The 20,681-nt window shown below is 37.3% G+C and overlaps 1 protein-coding gene across 2 annotated transcripts; it reads left to right on the forward strand.

Moving 5' to 3' along the window:
- The first annotated feature begins 1,555 nt into the window (after nt 1-1,555).
- Nucleotides 1,556-19,835, forward strand: LOC107671673 (gap junction gamma-1 protein-like). 2 transcript variants are annotated; one of them, XM_016464584.1, is made up of 2 exons: nt 1,556-1,607; nt 18,420-19,835. In XM_016464584.1, exon 2 carries the CDS (start codon nt 18,449-18,451, stop codon nt 19,685-19,687), a length of 1,239 nt encoding a protein of 412 aa, XP_016320070.1. In that variant the 5' UTR covers nt 1,556-1,607; nt 18,420-18,448; the 3' UTR covers nt 19,688-19,835. The 2 variants fall into 2 exon arrangements, with proteins under 2 accessions (XP_016320070.1, XP_016320069.1); XM_016464583.1 differs by lacking the exon at nt 1,556-1,607 and adding an exon at nt 14,621-14,789.
- Nucleotides 19,836-20,681: the final 846 nt, after the last annotated feature.

Here is a 20,681-nt window from a genome sequence, read left to right on the forward strand (position 1 = left end):
CTTCCTCTTTGTAATTCCAAACCTGTTCCTGTGCTGTTCTTTCATGAAACACAAACGCATAATTTGCAGAATTTCAAAGCTGATCTTTTCCATACAGTTAATACATACCATGAGCATACAGAGTCAAGCTCTACAAATGAAATTGAAATATACATGTTATTCCAAGTTTTCTGAACACAAATCATTTAAATTGTACTTATTCTTTTGTTTTTTTCAAGGCTTTCGGGGCTCTTAACATGCTCAAAAACTCTTGAAAATTTGAGCAAGAGTCGTATGGCCATTGGCCAATCGTCAGTTCTGCCCTAACTTACAGTCAGACTGCTGGCCTAGCGCTGCTGTCCTGAAACTGCTGGTATACCAGAATCCCATTTTAGGGACAAGCAAAACCAGCATCCCAAGTTGGCTCCAGTGTGCAAAACACACCTTATTTTAACCCAGCATTTTTTAGAGTGTACAATTAGAAAAACATAACTTTACAATTCACAATAATCAGTGTTAAAATCAGTGTCCCATTTAGGACTTCAATGGAAAAACATTCATTGAAAGAGTAAACGAATGTAACCGAGATGAGAGCTCTCTGACTGAATCACGCCGGAAACCACAATAAAAGAAACATACAAACAGAAGGGAGAACAATGGCTCTATTGGCCTGTGGTGTTGCTCCTGAGTGTCACTGCCTGTACTTGGTGGTGAATGGTTTTGAGGGAAAATTATCCATTGTGTCTCTTTACTTCTCACTGGTCTGATAGCGTCAAAGGTTGTGGGTTCATGATCAATTATTGCTAATTCTACATTTCAAGACTTGGTGAAGAGATCTGCCATCGCTATGTTCATGAAACACAAACGCATAATTTGCAGAATTTCAAAGCTGATCTTTTCCATACAGTTAATACATACCATGAGCATACAGAGTCAAGCTCTACAAATGAAATTGAAATATACATGTTATTCCAAGTTTTCTGAACACAAATCAAAGGTGTGAGGAAAATCACCTTTATTATCAATAAGTTATTCTTCTCTGCTCTCACATCTGGTTCATGTTTCTACATTACTTGCCATGACAATCAGTTATTGCACATGCAAGTTTGATATTACCAAGACTTATTTTCCTTATGTTGCTCTGTAATTTCTATTCAAGAATATTGATATTTCCTTGAATTATGATTATGACTATATGATATTTCATATCATTGTAAACAAGCAAAAAAGATTACACTCTAAAAAATGCTGGGTTAAATACAACCCAGTGCTGGGTAAAATAGGGACAAACCCAGCAATTGGGTTTCCCATTTAGGACTTCAATGGAAAAACATTCATTGAAAGAGTAAACGAATGTAACCGAGATGAGAGCTCTCTGACTGAATCACGCCGGAAACCACAATAAAAGAAACATACAAACAGAAGGGAGAACAATGGCTCTATTGGCCTGTGGTGTTGCTCCTGAGTGTCACTGCCTGTACTTGGTGGTGAATGGTTTTGAGGGAAAATGATCCATTGTGTCTCTTTACTTCTCACTGGTGTGATCGTGTCAAAGGTTGTGGGTTCATGATCAATCCCTGCTAATTCTACAAAGAATCAGTGATGAGATCTGCCATCGTTATGGGGAGGTATGTGAACTATTCAGTGTGTTTGGCATTTATCAGTATTTGGGTGGTTTATTCTGCATGCACTATGGAAAATACTCTTGAAAGAGTAATATTGTAATATAATTATTTCCGTTTGTAACATTATTTAATATTTGTAATGGTACGAGGTTCTGTTTTTTTTATGTTTCCTAGTAGCCTAACTAGTGTCAAATAATCAGGATAATGTGTTTTATGCAAAAATCTAGATAATTCCGATATCAGGCTGCTACATCTCAGAGGATGTTTCTCAGATCACAACCTCTCTTCCAAACAAAGCGTTGTATAAGCAATGTGCTAAGCCTGTTTTCACAGGAGTTAAAAAATGGCTTGATTTAATATTTTACAATTCACACCTGGTTGATGTAAACTGCAATCTAACTGTGTTATCAAAGGGTGTAAGAGGAGTCCATTGCAACAGTCTTTATAACTGTGCAGGCATTGGAAAAAAGTGCCTGATGCACTCTAAAAAATGCTGGGTTGTTTCAACCCAACGTTGGGTCAAATATGGATTAACCCAACTTTTGGGTTAAAAATTGAATGTAAAAATGTATCCCAACGGTTGGGTTAGTCCATATTTGACCTAAAGTTGGGTTGAAACAACCCAGTATTTTTTAGAGTGTGCTATTATAATTAACTGAAAATCAAACCATAAAAAATGCTCATTACTCAGAATAAAATGAATGTTAACAGACAGCACAGTAAAATGTTCACATTGTTGACAACCTTATTATAAAAATAAGTGCATTTAATTAAATGCCTATGGTTAACAATTTTGCCCTAAAGTAACTCTGATTGTTCAGATCAAAGTTGAGTGTCTCTAGTGTGTGCAACAAGTGCTTTTTAAGAGCTCTTTGCTATGCTGTAGCCAAATGTGACCTTTGAACAACAACAATGACCTCGTTCTGTGAACTGACTGAAAGAGTCATTTACTCGTGTGGGGCAGGTCAAACGGCACAAAGGTACCAAGGCATTGTTATTCTGTACCTTTTTGCCTATGTTAAAAATAATATCAAGTACTACAATCTCACTAAAAGCACAGTTTAGTATATGATAGTGTTGTCATACTGGGATTATTCTTCACAACTAAGGAGGTGTTTACACAGCACCGCTTTCAACTAAACACCTTTTATACATTTTGGCTGTTAATTTACACGACGACAGTATTTTAGGGGCCTGTAAACAAACTTTTGAAAACGGGTTTGAAAGTGCAAGTTTTTGAAAATTATACTGTTATTGTCTCTGTGTAAACTACAAAAACAGGAATTTGTGAAAACGGTGATGTCATCCACATGCGTATTACATGCTCAGTCTATAGGCATGTGTGTGCGTAGTGCTTCTTTACAAAGTGACATTACCAGCTACTGGCCGGGCATGCGTAATACAGTTTTTTTAGCCGTTTTTGCAAATCCATGTGAACAAGAATCATTTTGATAACATTGTCATATGTACACGAAACTTCAAAAACACAAAGGAAAAACTTTTCCATTTTTAGTACATTGCTGTCTTGTAAACGTACCCTAAAACTGAGTCCAAACTGTAACAGCAGCTGCTCCTTTCTGCTTCCTGTGTGGCCTGGATCCACTGACAGTGCCAGGCACAAACATGAGGGTAGTGGACTCCACTGTGAGTAGATTGCAAAACAGATCGATTCACTCAAACATTACATTAGCGTAGAAACATTCTCACTGTTTGGACGTCTAATGAGCACTTAGTAAACTAATATCATGGCAATACAACAGAGCTTTTACTGTTGTTTATATTGGGGTTGGGACTGACTGGGCATCCCTATACTTTGGGTATTACAAACAGTTTTAGATTTTTTTTTTTTTTGAAGGCTTATCGTGAGCAATTATTCCCAGGGGGTACATATGCAGGTTCAAAGTGTTCACTTGTGTTTGATATTTCATTTTTTGTTGAGCTTCTTTTCATTAAGATGCCATTTCTTTCTTCAGGGTTTCTGCCCTCTGTTTTTCAATTCACCAACCTTAAAATACTCTGATTATGTGAGCTCTTCAGTGCTGTTATTTAAGCAGTTACCAGAGCACTTTTACTCTCAATCCTTCCCTTACCAGACGATAATGTTTCATTAACATTCAATGCTCTCCGTTCCAGTGAAATCTCAAAATATAGTGCAGCCAAATATGCCACCATTACTGATATACTATACATATATAACTGACAAACATTCATGGTTATTGTTTTTAAAAGAAAAAACTCCCTCCTGCACTTTAGGCAAGAAATATTCCTATGCTCAGATAGACACACAGAATCCTACATTTGCCTCAACTGAATAAGAAGTAACTGAATTCTAGTTGGTTTGCTGTTAGACCCAGTATAATTTGTACTACTCAGTCTTTCAATAATAGCCTCTTACATTTATGGTGTCAGGATCACAAAACGGTCTTTGATGAAATGTGGCACTCAAACTGTTATGATGCATATGTGTGCAGAGCTGAACTCATGCACTACGCAATTGTCTACTACTTGTTTCCAGTCTATTCATCTTTGATCGAATCAGAACAGGGCAAGACATTCCTGTAGGCCTGGTTGTAGATTTTGGGGTCTCATGTCAATGGATTCACTGGTTTTACAATTAGGGCTTTGCTTCAGTAGTGGTCAAAAGTTGAGGATTTCATCCCTGTTGGCATCCCTACTTTACAATGAGGGTTACACGCAGATGCTATCTGACCCTGTTACCTTAGAAACAATTCCAGTAGGTTGGGGTGCTGTTTACAAAATTCGTCCAGCCTACAGAGTTTGGAAGGGCGATCATCTCACATGGCACAAAAATTGCCCGAAAATAATGGCAGTTTTTCTAGTTTTGAGCTATTTCCTTCAGGACATTCAAGAGTGTTAAGAAGTTGTCAGGACACCATCAAGGGGAAATGTGTTCTGGCCTCATGTGGAGGTTAGCACATACTTTTTTGGATGCAGAATACGTTTCTGTCACTCATGGCTGTGCATATCCTCGGTCAGTTGAATTTGGGAGCAGATTTTCACTTGAGCATGGGTTGAGGCCTGGAGAATGGAGGTTGCATCCTCAGACCGCAAGGTTCGGCAGGGAAGAGGTGGATCCTCAGAGGTAGCCCCAGCTACACTGCTGGACATGTACCAATTGATGGCGTTTCTTTGGGGAGGTATTTAACACCAGACGGCTGAGATCTTTCCATCTTGCTTATGTTTCTTCTTGGGACTTATCTATAGTCGTTGAGTGGGGCATCCTTTTGAACATTTGGAGACAGCTTTGAAGATATAGTTCACCCAAAAAGGAACATTTGCTGTTAATTTGCTTGCCCTCAGGCCATCCAACATGTAAGTCACTTTTTTCTTCAGTAGAACAGTAAAGAAGAAATTTATCTGAAACTATGGTCCTTGGTGTTTCATGAAATGCAAGTCAGCGGCTATCACTTTGATAGTCAAAAAAGCACATCAAGGAACGCAAAATTAATACCCGTGGCTCCTGATGCTATATTGAGGTCTTATGAAGCGAAACGATCAGTCTGTGCAACATCATTATTACCTGTATTCGATAGCCTCAGGCAATCGGTCTGGAGTGATGTCTGGTTCATGAACGAATCATTCTTTTGATCCAGTTCTTTTTATCCAGTTCACCAAATTGGATTGAACCGCCTGAAACTGTTTGTGGCTTGAGCCAGCACAGATCTAAGTTACTCAATCAAAACTCACTTTTTCGAAATAAGCCAATAAACCAATGTGTATATGATCCTATGATGCTGGATTTTGCCAAGTCATTCAGCCGTCCAGTTCCACATGTTTACATACAACATCCACCTACAAGTGAGTGAAGGTTACCTGCACATAAATATTTTTTTTTTTCTCGTGTGCTTTTGGAAGAGGTCTTTTAAAATTATTAAAATATTATTAGAAATTTTAAGTCAAATACATTTGAAACCCATTATTAATTTAATCAGACTAGATCTCAAAAGGCTGAGATTCTGTTCAGAAGTCACACAGAACAGAATGAAATATGAAATAGAAAATTAGGTAAATGAGCCAAATGTGTTAAATAAATGTGAAGGTAGAAGGAGTCTATGCAGATAAGTAAATGTACATGTGGTAGAACCACATTATATATATATTTTTTTTTTCTTCACAATGAGTCTTTTTAAAGATTCCCTTAAAGCTCAGTTGAACTTAATAAACCATTAATTGGAATATATCCAGACAGTGTCCTGCAAGTCAACAAGTCAGTTCAAGCGTTCTGAATGTTGTAATTTGCAGCATGAAATGACTGCTATGTCAAATGCTATTATGGTTTTCATTTAACTACTCAACCATGGGGATTTTGGGAACTGATCAGGGTTTGTGAGGTTATTTGTTGATGAGACATTCTACAGCACACTCTTCTTCGCACACACATTCTGTGTCTTCATTTAGCTAATTCAGTACAATTGGATAAATATATATATTTTTTTGTTATGGACCTTTATAAATTAACACAAATGGGAACCATTAACCTATTCACAGTATATGAAGAAAAGGCAAAGTCACTAAGCTCATGGTGCACAAGGGTCTTCCCTAAAATTCACTCTAAATTTTACAGCCCTGCCATCTAGTGGTCTCAAATTAGTATAGTTGCAAATTCTGATACTATTTATAAATTTATGAGTATGTACAGAAAAATAATTGAAAGATAATTCATTTTTTTCTATTATTTATCTACAATGTCATGTGGCAAATATATGCTTCTATTTTGAATTCTAGTTAGTAGTTACAAATTCGATTCTCATCATGACAGTTGAGTGAAAAGTTGAATAGAAAATGAGATTTGAGTGAATTTCTAGAGAAAGTCTCTCATTGCTGTTAGAGATGAAGTGGGGAGGCCTGGGGTGTGAGTTGGCTGAGTTCACCCAGAACGCTGCAGCTCTGCTGGGCCTCTGAGGAAGAGATCTGGCTCTCTGTTGCTATTACAACCCTGGTGAACCCGGGAGTGAAGAAGAGTCCTTAGGCTTCGCCTCACCCCCCGCATGACATGGGCAGTTTTGACAAGATCATGTGAAAGAGAAAAAAACTCAGGCTTGCTGAAGTTGAGTGTTAAAAACTATTCCATATGATGAGCGCAGTGTCTATATGATTGTGTTGGCATGCGTGCAACAGCTGCTTTAAACAAAAAAGTGAAAATCCATAGACTTACAATGAAGGATGAACCCAAGCCATGTCTAGAGACCAAAATATTGAATACAATCATGCTAAAAACACTCAGAACACCTTATAGCAATGACTTGGCAACAAAATATAACACAGTAAACCTGTAGCGGTGAGTTTTGCATGGGCAACCGCTCACATTTTCTTCAGAATATGTAAAAGTTTCATCTATTAAAGCTATTATTTAGTTTTGTGTTTACTATGCAATGCATGTACTTATCGGTGTCTGTAAAAATCAGATCTAGCTAAGGCAAACAGAACAGCCGGTGTCTATTAAACTGCTGTTTATGAAATATTGTTTTTAACTTTAGCGGGACTAAAGGGAATGGAAAAAAGATTCTTATCCAGGAAAACCTCTCACATGTTTTTTTCCCCCTGTCATTTGACATCTGCAGATGTTGAGCTTTGAAAAAAAGCAAGATGCCTTGCTTTTTTCAAAAACCATTCCAGAACAACAAATTTCAGTAAGATATCCGCGATTTAAGTGTGTTTTACAATTTACATGTTTTAAGAGGTCTTGTCTGAAATATGGCCAACAGTTTATGGCCACACAGACAGTCATAAATCAATCTCATGACGAAACCATTTCTATCCGGACACTTTATACTGTTCTATGCAAGGAAAGTGAAGCATTTTATGAATCACTGAACAGACAGAAAAATAATTTCCTTCAGCAGCTAAGCTTTGGAGGATAATTAGTGAATTGCTATAACCTGTGCTTTATACATTTCCAGGGTTTACATACATATTCTCAATATTCACATTTACCACTTGAAATGTCAGAAGTGCACAAAAGCTCATTGGCAGTGTGACACCCTAAGTGCTCTGACAGAGTTCAGTTAGGCAGCAGTGTGTCAATGCTTGAACACTTTCTAAATGGATTCATTTAGGCCACATTAAATTTATGGGCTTCCTTTTGCTTGAAATATAGAATTATATGTGATGGTACCAGAGACGTACACAGAAGTTTTTATAATTCTTTAGCTGATGCAGATTAAGGTGCTGAAAAGTCAACTTTTAGACTATGTAAACGGTATATTAGTGTATACTATCCAATAGAGAAATAATGTGTATCTTTGTAATCTTTCATTAAAATGTAATAACTTGCTCGGTCTCTGAAACATCTTATTATTATTATATTATATTATCCTATTATTAAGTTTTGTCCTCAAACAACCAGTTTAAGTGAGCCCAACTGATCTTGGATTTGAGAATGCGTTTGTAACATCATGCTGAGTCGGCTGCAGCTGTAGATATACATTATCTTGTCATTTGTGTGATGTTCCAGCGATGTCGTTCTGCACTTGATTATAGTGCTAGCCGGATGAGAGACTTCAGAGTTCAAAGGAAGTTTCTCTGGCAATGTTGGCATGAACCTTTGGGCAGTTGTTCGAAGTCACCTCAGTAGATTCATGTTTTCATCAAACTCTGTGTAAGTGGCATTGACCCAAAGGCAGCCTTAAGCCTGGCTCAGTGAAGAGATGTAACCAAATGAGACTGCCACAACAAAAACCGCCTATAGGTTAGCCGCCACACTAGCTGATGGTTCCACCCAGTGTGTGTGTGTGTGTGTGTGTGTGTCTGTGACTGAGAGAGAGTCAGTATATGGAAGCGGTTCTTTGGAAGGACTTTGGAGATATATGCTTGTTGTTTAGATGAGGGTTTTCTGTCAGTGTTTCTCTGAGGGCACTTCTCAGTTGAACTTGATTTATTACATAAACCCTGACATCTGTGACCTAAGACCATCCCCATCAATTTAAGATTTTTGGAGAAACTAAAGTTGACATTAGAAAGAGCAAATACTGGTTGCTCACTTCACCAGCCAGTCCAACTGTATCATTGTGATGCAGCAACCCAAAAAATAAAAAAAAGCAACCAAACTAGCTTTAAGGACAGATGACAGATGATGTTGCCAAAGCACTACTGAAAGTAATTAACCTGATAATCTAAATTTTGTTAGCATTTACTCACTCCCATCTCATTCCAAACCTGCTTTATTTATTTATTTATTTGTGGAGCATGAAATGACGTACCTGACAAATACACTTCAATCATGACAACTCTCTGAAGATTTTAGCATGGTGATGGATATGACAATGTTAATGTACTTGGCGGAACAGATCTGCTACGCTGCTGCTGAATTGCTGCTGCTGTTGGTTATTGCTGTAGTTGTAGATTATTGCTGCTGCTGCAAGCAAGTACAGCAACTTGCTACTGCCAATGCATACGGCGATACCAGGTCGTTTAACTCTCTGAATATCATAAGTTACGTTAACACCCCGTCAGAATGCGCCATCTAGAGTTTCATGACTGAACTATATATTTATACTAATAATTTTTTCATTACATATATTACAAATGTAATCAATCATCAATTAAACCTACATTCGCCACCATTTATCGGAGACTGTGCCCATTTAGTCCTGCTGAACACCACCTTTCACAGTACATAAATATCATGTCATGAATGTATACTTGACAGTCAAGAAGGCTGGATTTGCTCTTGGCCAGTTGTGTGATCTAGTTGCAGATGAAAATGATGTGCATACTGAGTCATTGATGGACCACTTTTATGATAGTGATGGTGCTTGTTTAGTCATTTTGAGCTCCAGTCTCCATTTCATTACATGGAATAGAGCAACTATTCACCTTTTGTGTTACACGAGAGAGAGAGAGAGAAAGTCAAGCAGTTTTGGAACCACAAAGGAGTGTGTAAATGATGAGTTTTTCCAGATTACTATTGATTTAAGAATTTTGAATTTGTTTATTTTTATATAATTACAGATTGACTAAGATCTAGCAAATGTCTTCTCTGATCATGATAAACCATGGGTATTTGCAGAATACATACATTTGCATACAATATCAGTATTCATTTATATTTGATGTTTGGTGATTGCATATAAAATGATTTTGGTGATTGCATATTTTGTTTACATTTTTGTAGACATACAGATTTTGGAGCAATGGCACACGTGCTCTCATGACTCATGATGCATCTATGAGAGGTGACATGAATGGGTGATGTACCTAAATTGTTATGAAGTTTTAGCAGACACTCATCTTGAGAATGACCGATGAGGGGTTCACGGCTTTTGAGATGTGTTCTGTCATGTAAGTGGGCAGAGAGGCATGGCCTCTGGAGGATGGAGGCCAACGGTCCGTCTGAGTGAGTGGGCATCCAGTTCACAGAGGCTTAAGTACACACACGTCCATGGAAGTCCACTGATAGTTTTCTGCTCACTGAACATGCAATGCTCTGTCATGGCACTGTCTATTGTGAATGAGTAAGGCACTCCCTCTAGACAACAGCCTTTCATCTGTAGAGCTGTGATGAGCAGAACAAATTAAAACCCTTACATAACACAAGAATATATTAAGGTTAGTCTCTGTCTTTCTGCATTTGTGTTGGTCTGAACAATAATTAACATTGTTGGAATTACAGGTTTATACAGGTAAATACAATACAATACATTTCTGATGTGCTGCAAAGTACAATTATTATATATTCACATGATATTTTTTTTTTCCAAGTGTAGTCAGATACAGAATATATACAATTTTAGTTCTCTCCAGGGTTGGAAATAAACCGGGAATGGCACCAAAATGAACAAAAATGATACAACAAAAAAAGCCACACAATATTAACTAAAGCCCGACCGATATATCGTTTAGCCGATATTATCGGCCGATATGAGCCTGTCGCCGATATATCGATATCGGCCTTTTTTTGCTCCCAAATATCGGTATCGGTATCGGCCCCAAAAAACCCATATCGGTCGGGCTCTAATATTAACCTAAAGTTGTGATTTAAGTCATTGACTGCCTTTTTTTATTTGTTCTATTAATCAACATTCAATTAATTATTACAATATCAAGGACAATAACTGACAATAATGATTTTATTATTTAATATTTCATAATAGTGCCGCCCTAGGCTGTACCACCTTTGGAGTGTGTCATTTGCTGATGTTGATAAAATGTTATTGATAACAGCCCACAGTATTCGGATTGATTAAATAAATACTTGAATAAATATTTGACCTAAAAGACAACACATATACATTTGATACAATAATTCTAAAAATGCCTTTAAAAAGGTAAAATGCCCCTGAAAATCAATTACTTGGCGAAAACACTGAAAGGATTCATTGTTTAGCTTGTTGGAGGTACTCCAGGTTGCAATGATCTGTCCAGGAATGCATGTTGAGCCCTGGCCAACCAATGTCTCGGCTTTATTTAGTAAATCTTACTAAAAATAGATGATTAACTAGTTTGTGTTCTAAAGTCTATTTTTAGGATTTGTTCCTCTGTAAATTAAACAATAGTTGGATATTAATGGACATTCTCCTTATAAATGTAGAACACTGAGCCACTACACGGGCCTGTCGATCTGTCAGTCACACTTTTATTAACACATTTTAGGTTTTCTATAGCAAACCTACCCTTTTCAAGTGATTTTAGTATGATTACGGTGCATGAGGTTGTCATGGCAACTGTGCTGGAACACACCAGCGGTCAGTCTAGGAGTTTAAACCCTTGATTCAGGGCCTTTAGCCAGAGGAACACTTTTCTTTCTCTTTGTACTTCCTCTCCCGGCGGTGGGTGCAAAACAAGCTCGAGTCAGAGATGAGTGTGAGGAGTCAATGAGACTGACGCTCTCTCGTGCGCTGTCTGCAGAGGGCACACGGGATGCGGAGCGCTCTCTGTGGCTGTTAGATGATAATGGATCACGATATTCCTTTTGACTGTGGACAGGCGACCGCTTCTTTGAGCGCACCTGAAGTGGAATGCTGAGAGGTCGCCGCAGTTTGGCGGAAAGTTATGACCAGATGGAGCGCACGTCCTCGGGAGGTGTTTCCTCGGCGCAGCTTCCCAAGGTCCGTATGTAATTTCCTCTTAGTCGATAACACGCGTGAGAGACGAATGATATCTGCGATCTAAAAATCCCTAAAAAATGAACGTAGGCCTATTTATTTGGGAAAAAAAAGTGGTTACATTCCTTTAGTTCTAGAACGCAACACAGTGCAAAGTTCAAAATACCGGTAAAAAAAAAAAAAAAAAACCTGTAAAAAATATCAATACGAAAAAAGAATACTTCATATTAATACAGCACTCCAATATCCTGTTTGTCATTTTTCAAAATTAACTTTTTAATTGTTTGTATATTTGCAGGTTTAATGAAAAATAAACTGCTTGGTCTCTGACTTTGATACATTTGGCATTTATATTTTGCAGTTGTTCATGTGTTTTAGGTGACTTAATTACAAGACAATTACAAGTCATATTTGAAGAAACATGAAAAAATGTGTGAAATGTACAATATAAGATCATAACTTAATTATAGACAGTTAACAAATGTAGATAACCAACATTTATTTAAAACATTTGTTTTTAAGACAAAACTCATAGCCTTTTAATTATTTTTTATGCAGATTCTCTGTACTGTTAAATATAATTTAAATGTAGCTCAAGCTGCTTGATTGAACTGCTGATTGAGAGGCTATCCGATTTTGTTCATTAATTAAGGGCATATTTCTTTGCTTAATTCTATGGCAAATCAAGCACAGTTACCTCACTGAATTGGCTGTGACAATATTTGTGTTTAGTTGCACGCTGTGATTCAGATTTTCTTTCATTTTGTCTGTGTTTTGCAGTTTTATGGACAGAACGGATAGCACACACAGATTTACAAAGTACCGTAGCTGCCTAAGATTTAGCCCCTGTTCACAGAGATGTAAATATTTACAACAGAATCATCTAATCTCTTTTTCAAATCTCATCTGTGATATTAACTTCTGGAAAAAGAGAATGGGGTAATTATTATAACACAATATAAATAGTTTGTCTTTATTTGACTGCCTCCTCTAGTCATCCTTTGACACATATTTATATTTATGATCTGCATGTTTACTCTATGCTTTTGTTATAGGCAGTTATTAAACATATACATTCAGTGGCTTATACAGTGTGTTTAAATGATAGAAGACAACTTTTTGGGCCAGTATGCCAAAGTCTTTATAATTTCACATTTGATTCCACGAATGAGATTGAAGTAATAAGGTTATGAATGATACTGAATGTAATGTAAAATGCAGTTTTTACAACGGGACTTATTTTTCATTGACTGATTATGATTTGAGTGGCAAAAGAGTGACTAATAGAAATGCACAACCGTAATTTAACTCGACATGACCTTACCTTAAATTGACCTGGATAAATGTTGTTATATGACGGTACTCTTTAACCCATGTGCACAACCTGATAACTGAAAACATACCGTCAATTACACTGAGCAAACTTGAGCAAAATGATTCATTTAATTTCAGACTCAAATCTGCTGAGGTTTTAGCAACTGCATTTAAAGATTGCACACTTTTTTACATGTTCCTTTGAAAGTATCCACTCAACCAAACACCTATTTTCCCTGAGGTGTCTCAGGCTATGAGGTTCCACGAATAGTGAGTACCATCTGTGTCCAGTTATCCTTGCTTTCCTCTAAGATACACAATGTGAGCCTGTTGCAGCCATTCCTGCCGGTTCAGATGGTATGGGAGATACAGGTTTATACAGGTAAATACAATACAATACATTTCTGATGTGCTGCAAAGTACAATTATTATATATTCACATGATATTTTTTTTTTCCAAGTGTAGTCAGATACAGAATATATACAATTTTAGTTCTCTCCAGGGTTGGAAATAAACCGGGAATGGCACCAAAATGAACAAAAATGATACAACAAAAAAAGCCACACAATATTAACTAAAGCCCGACCGATATATCGTTTAGCCGATATTATCGGCCGATATGAGCCTGTCGCCGATATATCGATATCGGCCTTTTTTTGCTCCCAAATATCGGTATCGGTATCGGCCCCAAAAAACCCATATCGGTCGGGCTCTAATATTAACCTAAAGTTGTGATTTAAGTCATTGACTGCCTTTTTTTATTTGTTCTATTAATCAACATTCAATTAATTATTACAATATCAAGGACAATAACTGACAATAATGATTTTATTATTTAATATTTCATAATAGTGCCGCCCTAGGCTGTACCACCTTTGGAGTGTGTCATTTGCTGATGTTGATAAAATGTTATTGATAACAGCCCACAGTATTCGGATTGATTAAATAAATACTTGAATAAATATTTGACCTAAAAGACAACACATATACATTTGATACAATAATTCTAAAAATGCCTTTAAAAAGGTAAAATGCCCCTGAAAATCAATTACTTGGCGAAAACACTGAAAGGATTCATTGTTTAGCTTGTTGGAGGTACTCCAGGTTGCAATGATCTGTCCAGGAATGCATGTTGAGCCCTGGCCAACCAATGTCTCGGCTTTATTTAGTAAATCTTACTAAAAATAGATGATTAACTAGTTTGTGTTCTAAAGTCTATTTTTAGGATTTGTTCCTCTGTAAATTAAACAATAGTTGGATATTAATGGACATTCTCCTTATAAATGTAGAACACTGAGCCACTACACGGGCCTGTCGATCTGTCAGTCACACTTTTATTAACACATTTTAGGTTTTCTATAGCAAACCTACCCTTTTCAAGTGATTTTAGTATGATTACGGTGCATGAGGTTGTCATGGCAACTGTGCTGGAACACACCAGCGGTCAGTCTAGGAGTTTAAACCCTTGATTCAGGGCCTTTAGCCAGAGGAACACTTTTCTTTCTCTTTGTACTTCCTCTCCCGGCGGTGGGTGCAAAACAAGCTCGAGTCAGAGATGAGTGTGAGGAGTCAATGAGACTGACGCTCTCTCGTGCGCTGTCTGCAGAGGGCACACGGGATGCGGAGCGCTCTCTGTGGCTGTTAGATGATAATGGATCACGATATTCCTTTTGACTGTGGACAGGCGACCGCTTCTTTGAGCGCACCTGAAGTGGAATGCTGAGAGGTCGCCGCAGTTTGGCGGAAAGTTATGACCAGATGGAGCGCACGTCCTCGGGAGGTGTTTCCTCGGCGCAGCTTCCCAAGGTCCGTATGTAATTTCCTCTTAGTCGATAACACGCGTGAGAGACGAATGATATCTGCGATCTAAAAATCCCTAAAAAATGAACGTAGGCCTATTTATTTGGGAAAAAAAAGTGGTTACATTCCTTTAGTTCTAGAACGCAACACAGTGCAAAGTTCAAAATACCGGTAAAAAAAAAAAAAAAAAACCTGTAAAAAATATCAATACGAAAAAAGAATACTTCATATTAATACAGCACTCCAATATCCTGTTTGTCATTTTTCAAAATTAACTTTTTAATTGTTTGTATATTTGCAGGTTTAATGAAAAATAAACTGCTTGGTCTCTGACTTTGATACATTTGGCATTTATATTTTGCAGTTGTTCATGTGTTTTAGGTGACTTAATTACAAGACAATTACAAGTCATATTTGAAGAAACATGAAAAAATGTGTGAAATGTACAATATAAGATCATAACTTAATTATAGACAGTTAACAAATGTAGATAACCAACATTTATTTAAAACATTTGTTTTTAAGACAAAACTCATAGCCTTTTAATTATTTTTTATGCAGATTCTCTGTACTGTTAAATATAATTTAAATGTAGCTCAAGCTGCTTGATTGAACTGCTGATTGAGAGGCTATCCGATTTTGTTCATTAATTAAGGGCATATTTCTTTGCTTAATTCTATGGCAAATCAAGCACAGTTACCTCACTGAATTGGCTGTGACAATATTTGTGTTTAGTTGCACGCTGTGATTCAGATTTTCTTTCATTTTGTCTGTGTTTTGCAGTTTTATGGACAGAACGGATAGCACACACAGATTTACAAAGTACCGTAGCTGCCTAAGATTTAGCCCCTGTTCACAGAGATGTAAATATTTACAACAGAATCATCTAATCTCTTTTTCAAATCTCATCTGTGATATTAACTTCTGGAAAAAGAGAATGGGGTAATTATTATAACACAATATAAATAGTTTGTCTTTATTTGACTGCCTCCTCTAGTCATCCTTTGACACATATTTATATTTATGATCTGCATGTTTACTCTATGCTTTTGTTATAGGCAGTTATTAAACATATACATTCAGTGGCTTATACAGTGTGTTTAAATGATAGAAGACAACTTTTTGGGCCAGTATGCCAAAGTCTTTATAATTTCACATTTGATTCCACGAATGAGATTGAAGTAATAAGGTTATGAATGATACTGAATGTAATGTAAAATGCAGTTTTTACAACGGGACTTATTTTTCATTGACTGATTATGATTTGAGTGGCAAAAGAGTGACTAATAGAAATGCACAACCGTAATTTAACTCGACATGACCTTACCTTAAATTGACCTGGATAAATGTTGTTATATGACGGTACTCTTTAACCCATGTGCACAACCTGATAACTGAAAACATACCGTCAATTACACTGAGCAAACTTGAGCAAAATGATTCATTTAATTTCAGACTCAAATCTGCTGAGGTTTTAGCAACTGCATTTAAAGATTGCACACTTTTTTACATGTTCCTTTGAAAGTATCCACTCAACCAAACACCTATTTTCCCTGAGGTGTCTCAGGCTATGAGGTTCCACGAATAGTGAGTACCATCTGTGTCCAGTTATCCTTGCTTTCCTCTAAGATACACAATGTGAGCCTGTTGCAGCCATTCCTGCCGGTTCAGATGGTATGGGAGATGGCAAATCCCACATTAGGGAATGGCATGTTGAAAATACGAACAGGGGCCAGTTCATATACTTCAGGGAGAAACATTTTTTTTGCATTTTTTTTTTTTTAATTGACCCTTTGCTAAGCTCCACCCCTTGGTTGATCTCGCTCGCTCAGACTTTAGCCTACATCCGATAGTAATGAATTTGAGATTGCATGAACTGGATCCTTTTCAACCCCTTGATTTTAGGGAGTGAGTCTATGCATATGTCAGACAGCTCCATATATCACAATGCAACATGATTCTGATATCACAGTGCAGATTATGTGAAGATCCCCCCCCTTACGCAACTCTAGTGAATGATATACGAGTTATTTTGAGATGTAACTACATAATACCTATTTTTACCGTAATCTGTTTGTTAGTTTATTGTATTGCTGTTTCATTTCTTTGTGCAATATCTTCCAACAGCCCAAGCAACAGGAAAAAAATGTAAATAGTAAATAAGCTCCAAATTAGATTCCAAGTGATCAAGAAATTTTGTTTTCAGCCTCTTCCAGTTATATTAGTAGTGCGAAAACAGTTCATTATGCGGTATGCTAAGTTGTAGTGCAAACAGTTTCACCCCTTACTGCACTTTAAGCTGGTCACACTCCAGACAAAAAGTGAGTGCCATGCCACACAAAATAAAATAAGAACTTATAAAATAAGAACAGCTTGGGCTGTTGGAAAAATAGGATTCTTGTAGAAAACAGAAAATAGAACAAGAAAACTGAATGTAAATCCAGAATATAGGGAATAACCAGAATATAAAACATATTAGGTTAAAAATTTCAAAAATATTTCTGGTTACGTTTAGGGTTAGGGGTTGGTTAGTACAATATATCAATTAAATTAAAATAATTAAAATAGTAAATAATAAAAAAAAAATATATACAAATATAGAATTGAATAGTAAGTGCTATAAAATAGTATAAACTGCTAGTACATACATACAAAAAAAAAAAAAAACACTTAGGGACCTGGAAATGCATGCTTCTCTATTAGTCTGGCTTGTTTTGGACCACTTCACCATTTCACGTTCAAAATGCGCACGTTCAAACATTTAAATAACTAAATGTTTAATACGCATGATTTTTCAAATAGTATAAAACTTTTTTAAAATGAAAAGTGTCATGAATCATGAATGAAAAAAAAACATGATTTTTTTGTTTAATATGATTTTAAAGTTTTCTATAACATTGCTTTGTTTTTCAAAGAGCTGAAGACTCACCCTTATTTGTTGGATCATCTTCTGAATAATCTTTGTCAGACATACCCATGGGCTGAGCTTTGACTGAAATTTTGTGGCCGAGTTTTGTCCTTAGGAACAATTAATCTGTGACCTGAAATAAACTGGAGTTCGGAAATGACTTGAGTGTGTAGTGAGAGATTATGCTGCACCATTGCCTGACAGGCGATATCAAAGAACTGCACATCCTGATACCTTACCTGAGAAACAGAAAAATCACACAAAACAACTCAGGAAATTCATCCATAGGAAACAATTGGCACCTAATCCAAGAAGAGTTCTCAGGAATAAACAGAGCGAAGTGCATTGATAATGAGTATAAGGTGTTTGTACAGTTTCTATTATTCACAGTGCTCCTTTGCACAGTATATTTGATTGTTACGAAGACTCTTATTGTATTTAACTTATGATAGGCTATTTTAAGGCAATATTTTGCATATTGAAGCACAGTCCATTATGTTCGTTCTCCAGTACCTCAAACACAACAGACATCAATCAGCCTTTAAAGGAAAGTAGAGGTGCACCCTGTAAACATCAACAGAATGAGCCTTGTTAATGAAGCTGCATAATTCAGGTTGCAGCAAATAAGTCTTTTGTGTCAAAAACTGTAATTTTTCCAATATCTTGTATATGTATGCATGTAGAATTTTTATTTGGCTTACATTGCTCATTTTTTCTCCTATTTGCAGAACATAAGTAAAGAGTCTCTGTCACCAACATGAGTTGGAGCTTTCTCACTCGACTACTGGAGGAAATCCACAACCACTCCACGTTTGTGGGGAAAGTTTGGCTGACTGTATTAATTATTTTCCGGATCGTTTTGACCGCAGTGGGAGGTGAGTCAATCTACTCAGATGAGCAAACAAAGTTCACCTGCAACACTAAGCAGCCCGGCTGTGACAACGTATGCTACGATTCCTTTGCCCCACTGTCACACGTCCGGTTCTGGGTGTTCCAGATCATCATGATATCCACCCCCTCCGTCATGTATCTGGGTTACGCCATCCATAAGATTGCCCGTGCCTCAGAGGAGGAACGGTGCAAGAACCAAATTTATCAAAAGAGGAACCACCACAGTCGGTGGAGAAATGGACAACACCTAGAGGAGGTCTTGGAGGAAGATGACGCCGAGCCAATGATCTATGAAGAAGACACGTTGGATGAGCAGGAGGTCAAACCAGAGACAGACAATGGCAAAGATCCAGTGAAGCATGATGGCCGCCGTAGGATCATGCAAGAAGGCTTGATGAGGATGTATGTGCTTCAGCTTTTATCCCGTGCCATCTTTGAAGTGGGGTTCCTCACTGGTCAGTATCTCCTTTATGGCTTCCGTGTTAACCCTTCGTATGTCTGCAACAAGATCCCATGTCCGCATAGGGTAGACTGCTTCGTCTCACGACCCACCGAGAAGACCATCTTTTTACTCATCATGTATGTGGAGAGCTGTCTTTGTCTGCTGCTCAATGTTTGTGAGATGTTCCACTTGGGGATTGGTGCCTTCCGTGACACTCTTCGTAAACGTCGAAGCCATGGTCAACAACCTCCATACGGCTACCCTTACTCCAGGAACATTTCTAGTTCTCCGCCAGGATACAACCTGGTGGTTAAATCGGACAAACCGGGTCGCATTCCCAACAGCATCATCCTACAGGACCAGAACATGCCCAAAGTGGTTCCAGAACAGCATTGCACAAGTCCTGATGAGAATATTCCCTCTGACCTGGCTACTCTGCACCACCATTTACGAGTAGCTCAGGAACAACTTGACATGGCGTTTCAGACATATAACACAAAAAGTGCTCATATCTCCAGAGCTAGCAGCCCTGTGTCTGGTGGCACAATGACAGAACAGAACCGGGTCAATACAGCTCAGGAGAAACAGGGTGCACGACCGAAAGCCAGCACTGAGAGGGCAGGGACAATAGCAAAAAATGGAAAGACGTCTGTGTGGATTTAATGGTAAACACTTACTTGACTAGTCATGAACCATTATCCTCAGAAAACATATTGTCCCAGCGAATGAAAATTACAGTTAGTGAGGGCATGATTAAACATTATGTACCCAAGTTCTGTTGAACATTAAACAATACTGAAAAATAAATATATTATAGAAGGATAGTATTCATTTCTGAAACTCTTTACATTGTGTTCTCCCTTTCTCAGAATAATTCTTTATGTGCTTCTGTACATATGTTAAATATATTAAGTGTGACGTTTCTCTAAATTCAAATGCATGCAAGTGTATTGACCATATTGGAAGTCTGTCAAACAATTTATTCTTTAATGGATCATTGCTTTAATTTGACTAAGAACAACCCCTATGTATCCTTATACTGTAGCTGTAAGAGCTATATGTTCACCTCTTTATCTTCTCCTATTATTATTATTATTATTCTGTGGCTCTGTTCCAAACCAAAGTGAGCTGCCAACCTATCCCTAAGTTTTAAAGTAAATGCATACTGGCGATTCAAAGGCTGTTCCAGTCGGTAAGCAGCAAGATTATGCTGCATTATAAAATTCCTCATTTTGGCCAGATTCTGAGGCTTCACGTGTATACCTTATGGATAAAGCAATCCCAGAATGCATTGTGATGAAAATGTGATCAAAGCACTTTCACACAACGTGTATGTGCTAAATGTATTTTTGGCTTGCTGAATTCAATTGCAATCAATTGTGAGTTATTTGTGCTGATCAATGACATTTAATATTGTTACTACCTATGTAAAGTAGCTTCACTTTGTATAGGATGCTTAAAAGACAGTAGAACGTGAGACAGCTAACGAGGTTTTGGAACAGAGTCTTTAAATCAAAAGGATATTTCACCCAAAAATGAAATTCTCTTATCATTTACTCACTTTCATGCCATCCCAGATATATATGACTGTCTTTCTTCTGTAGAGAAATAATCCATCTATGTGAGTCCATATAGTGCAAGTGGATGGGTCCTTCAA

Source organism: Sinocyclocheilus anshuiensis, unplaced genomic scaffold (genome assembly GCF_001515605.1).
Source record: "Sinocyclocheilus anshuiensis isolate Anshui unplaced genomic scaffold, SAMN03320099.WGS_v1.1 scaffold524, whole genome shotgun sequence".
Classification (NCBI taxonomy): domain Eukaryota; kingdom Metazoa; phylum Chordata; class Actinopteri; order Cypriniformes; family Cyprinidae; genus Sinocyclocheilus; species Sinocyclocheilus anshuiensis.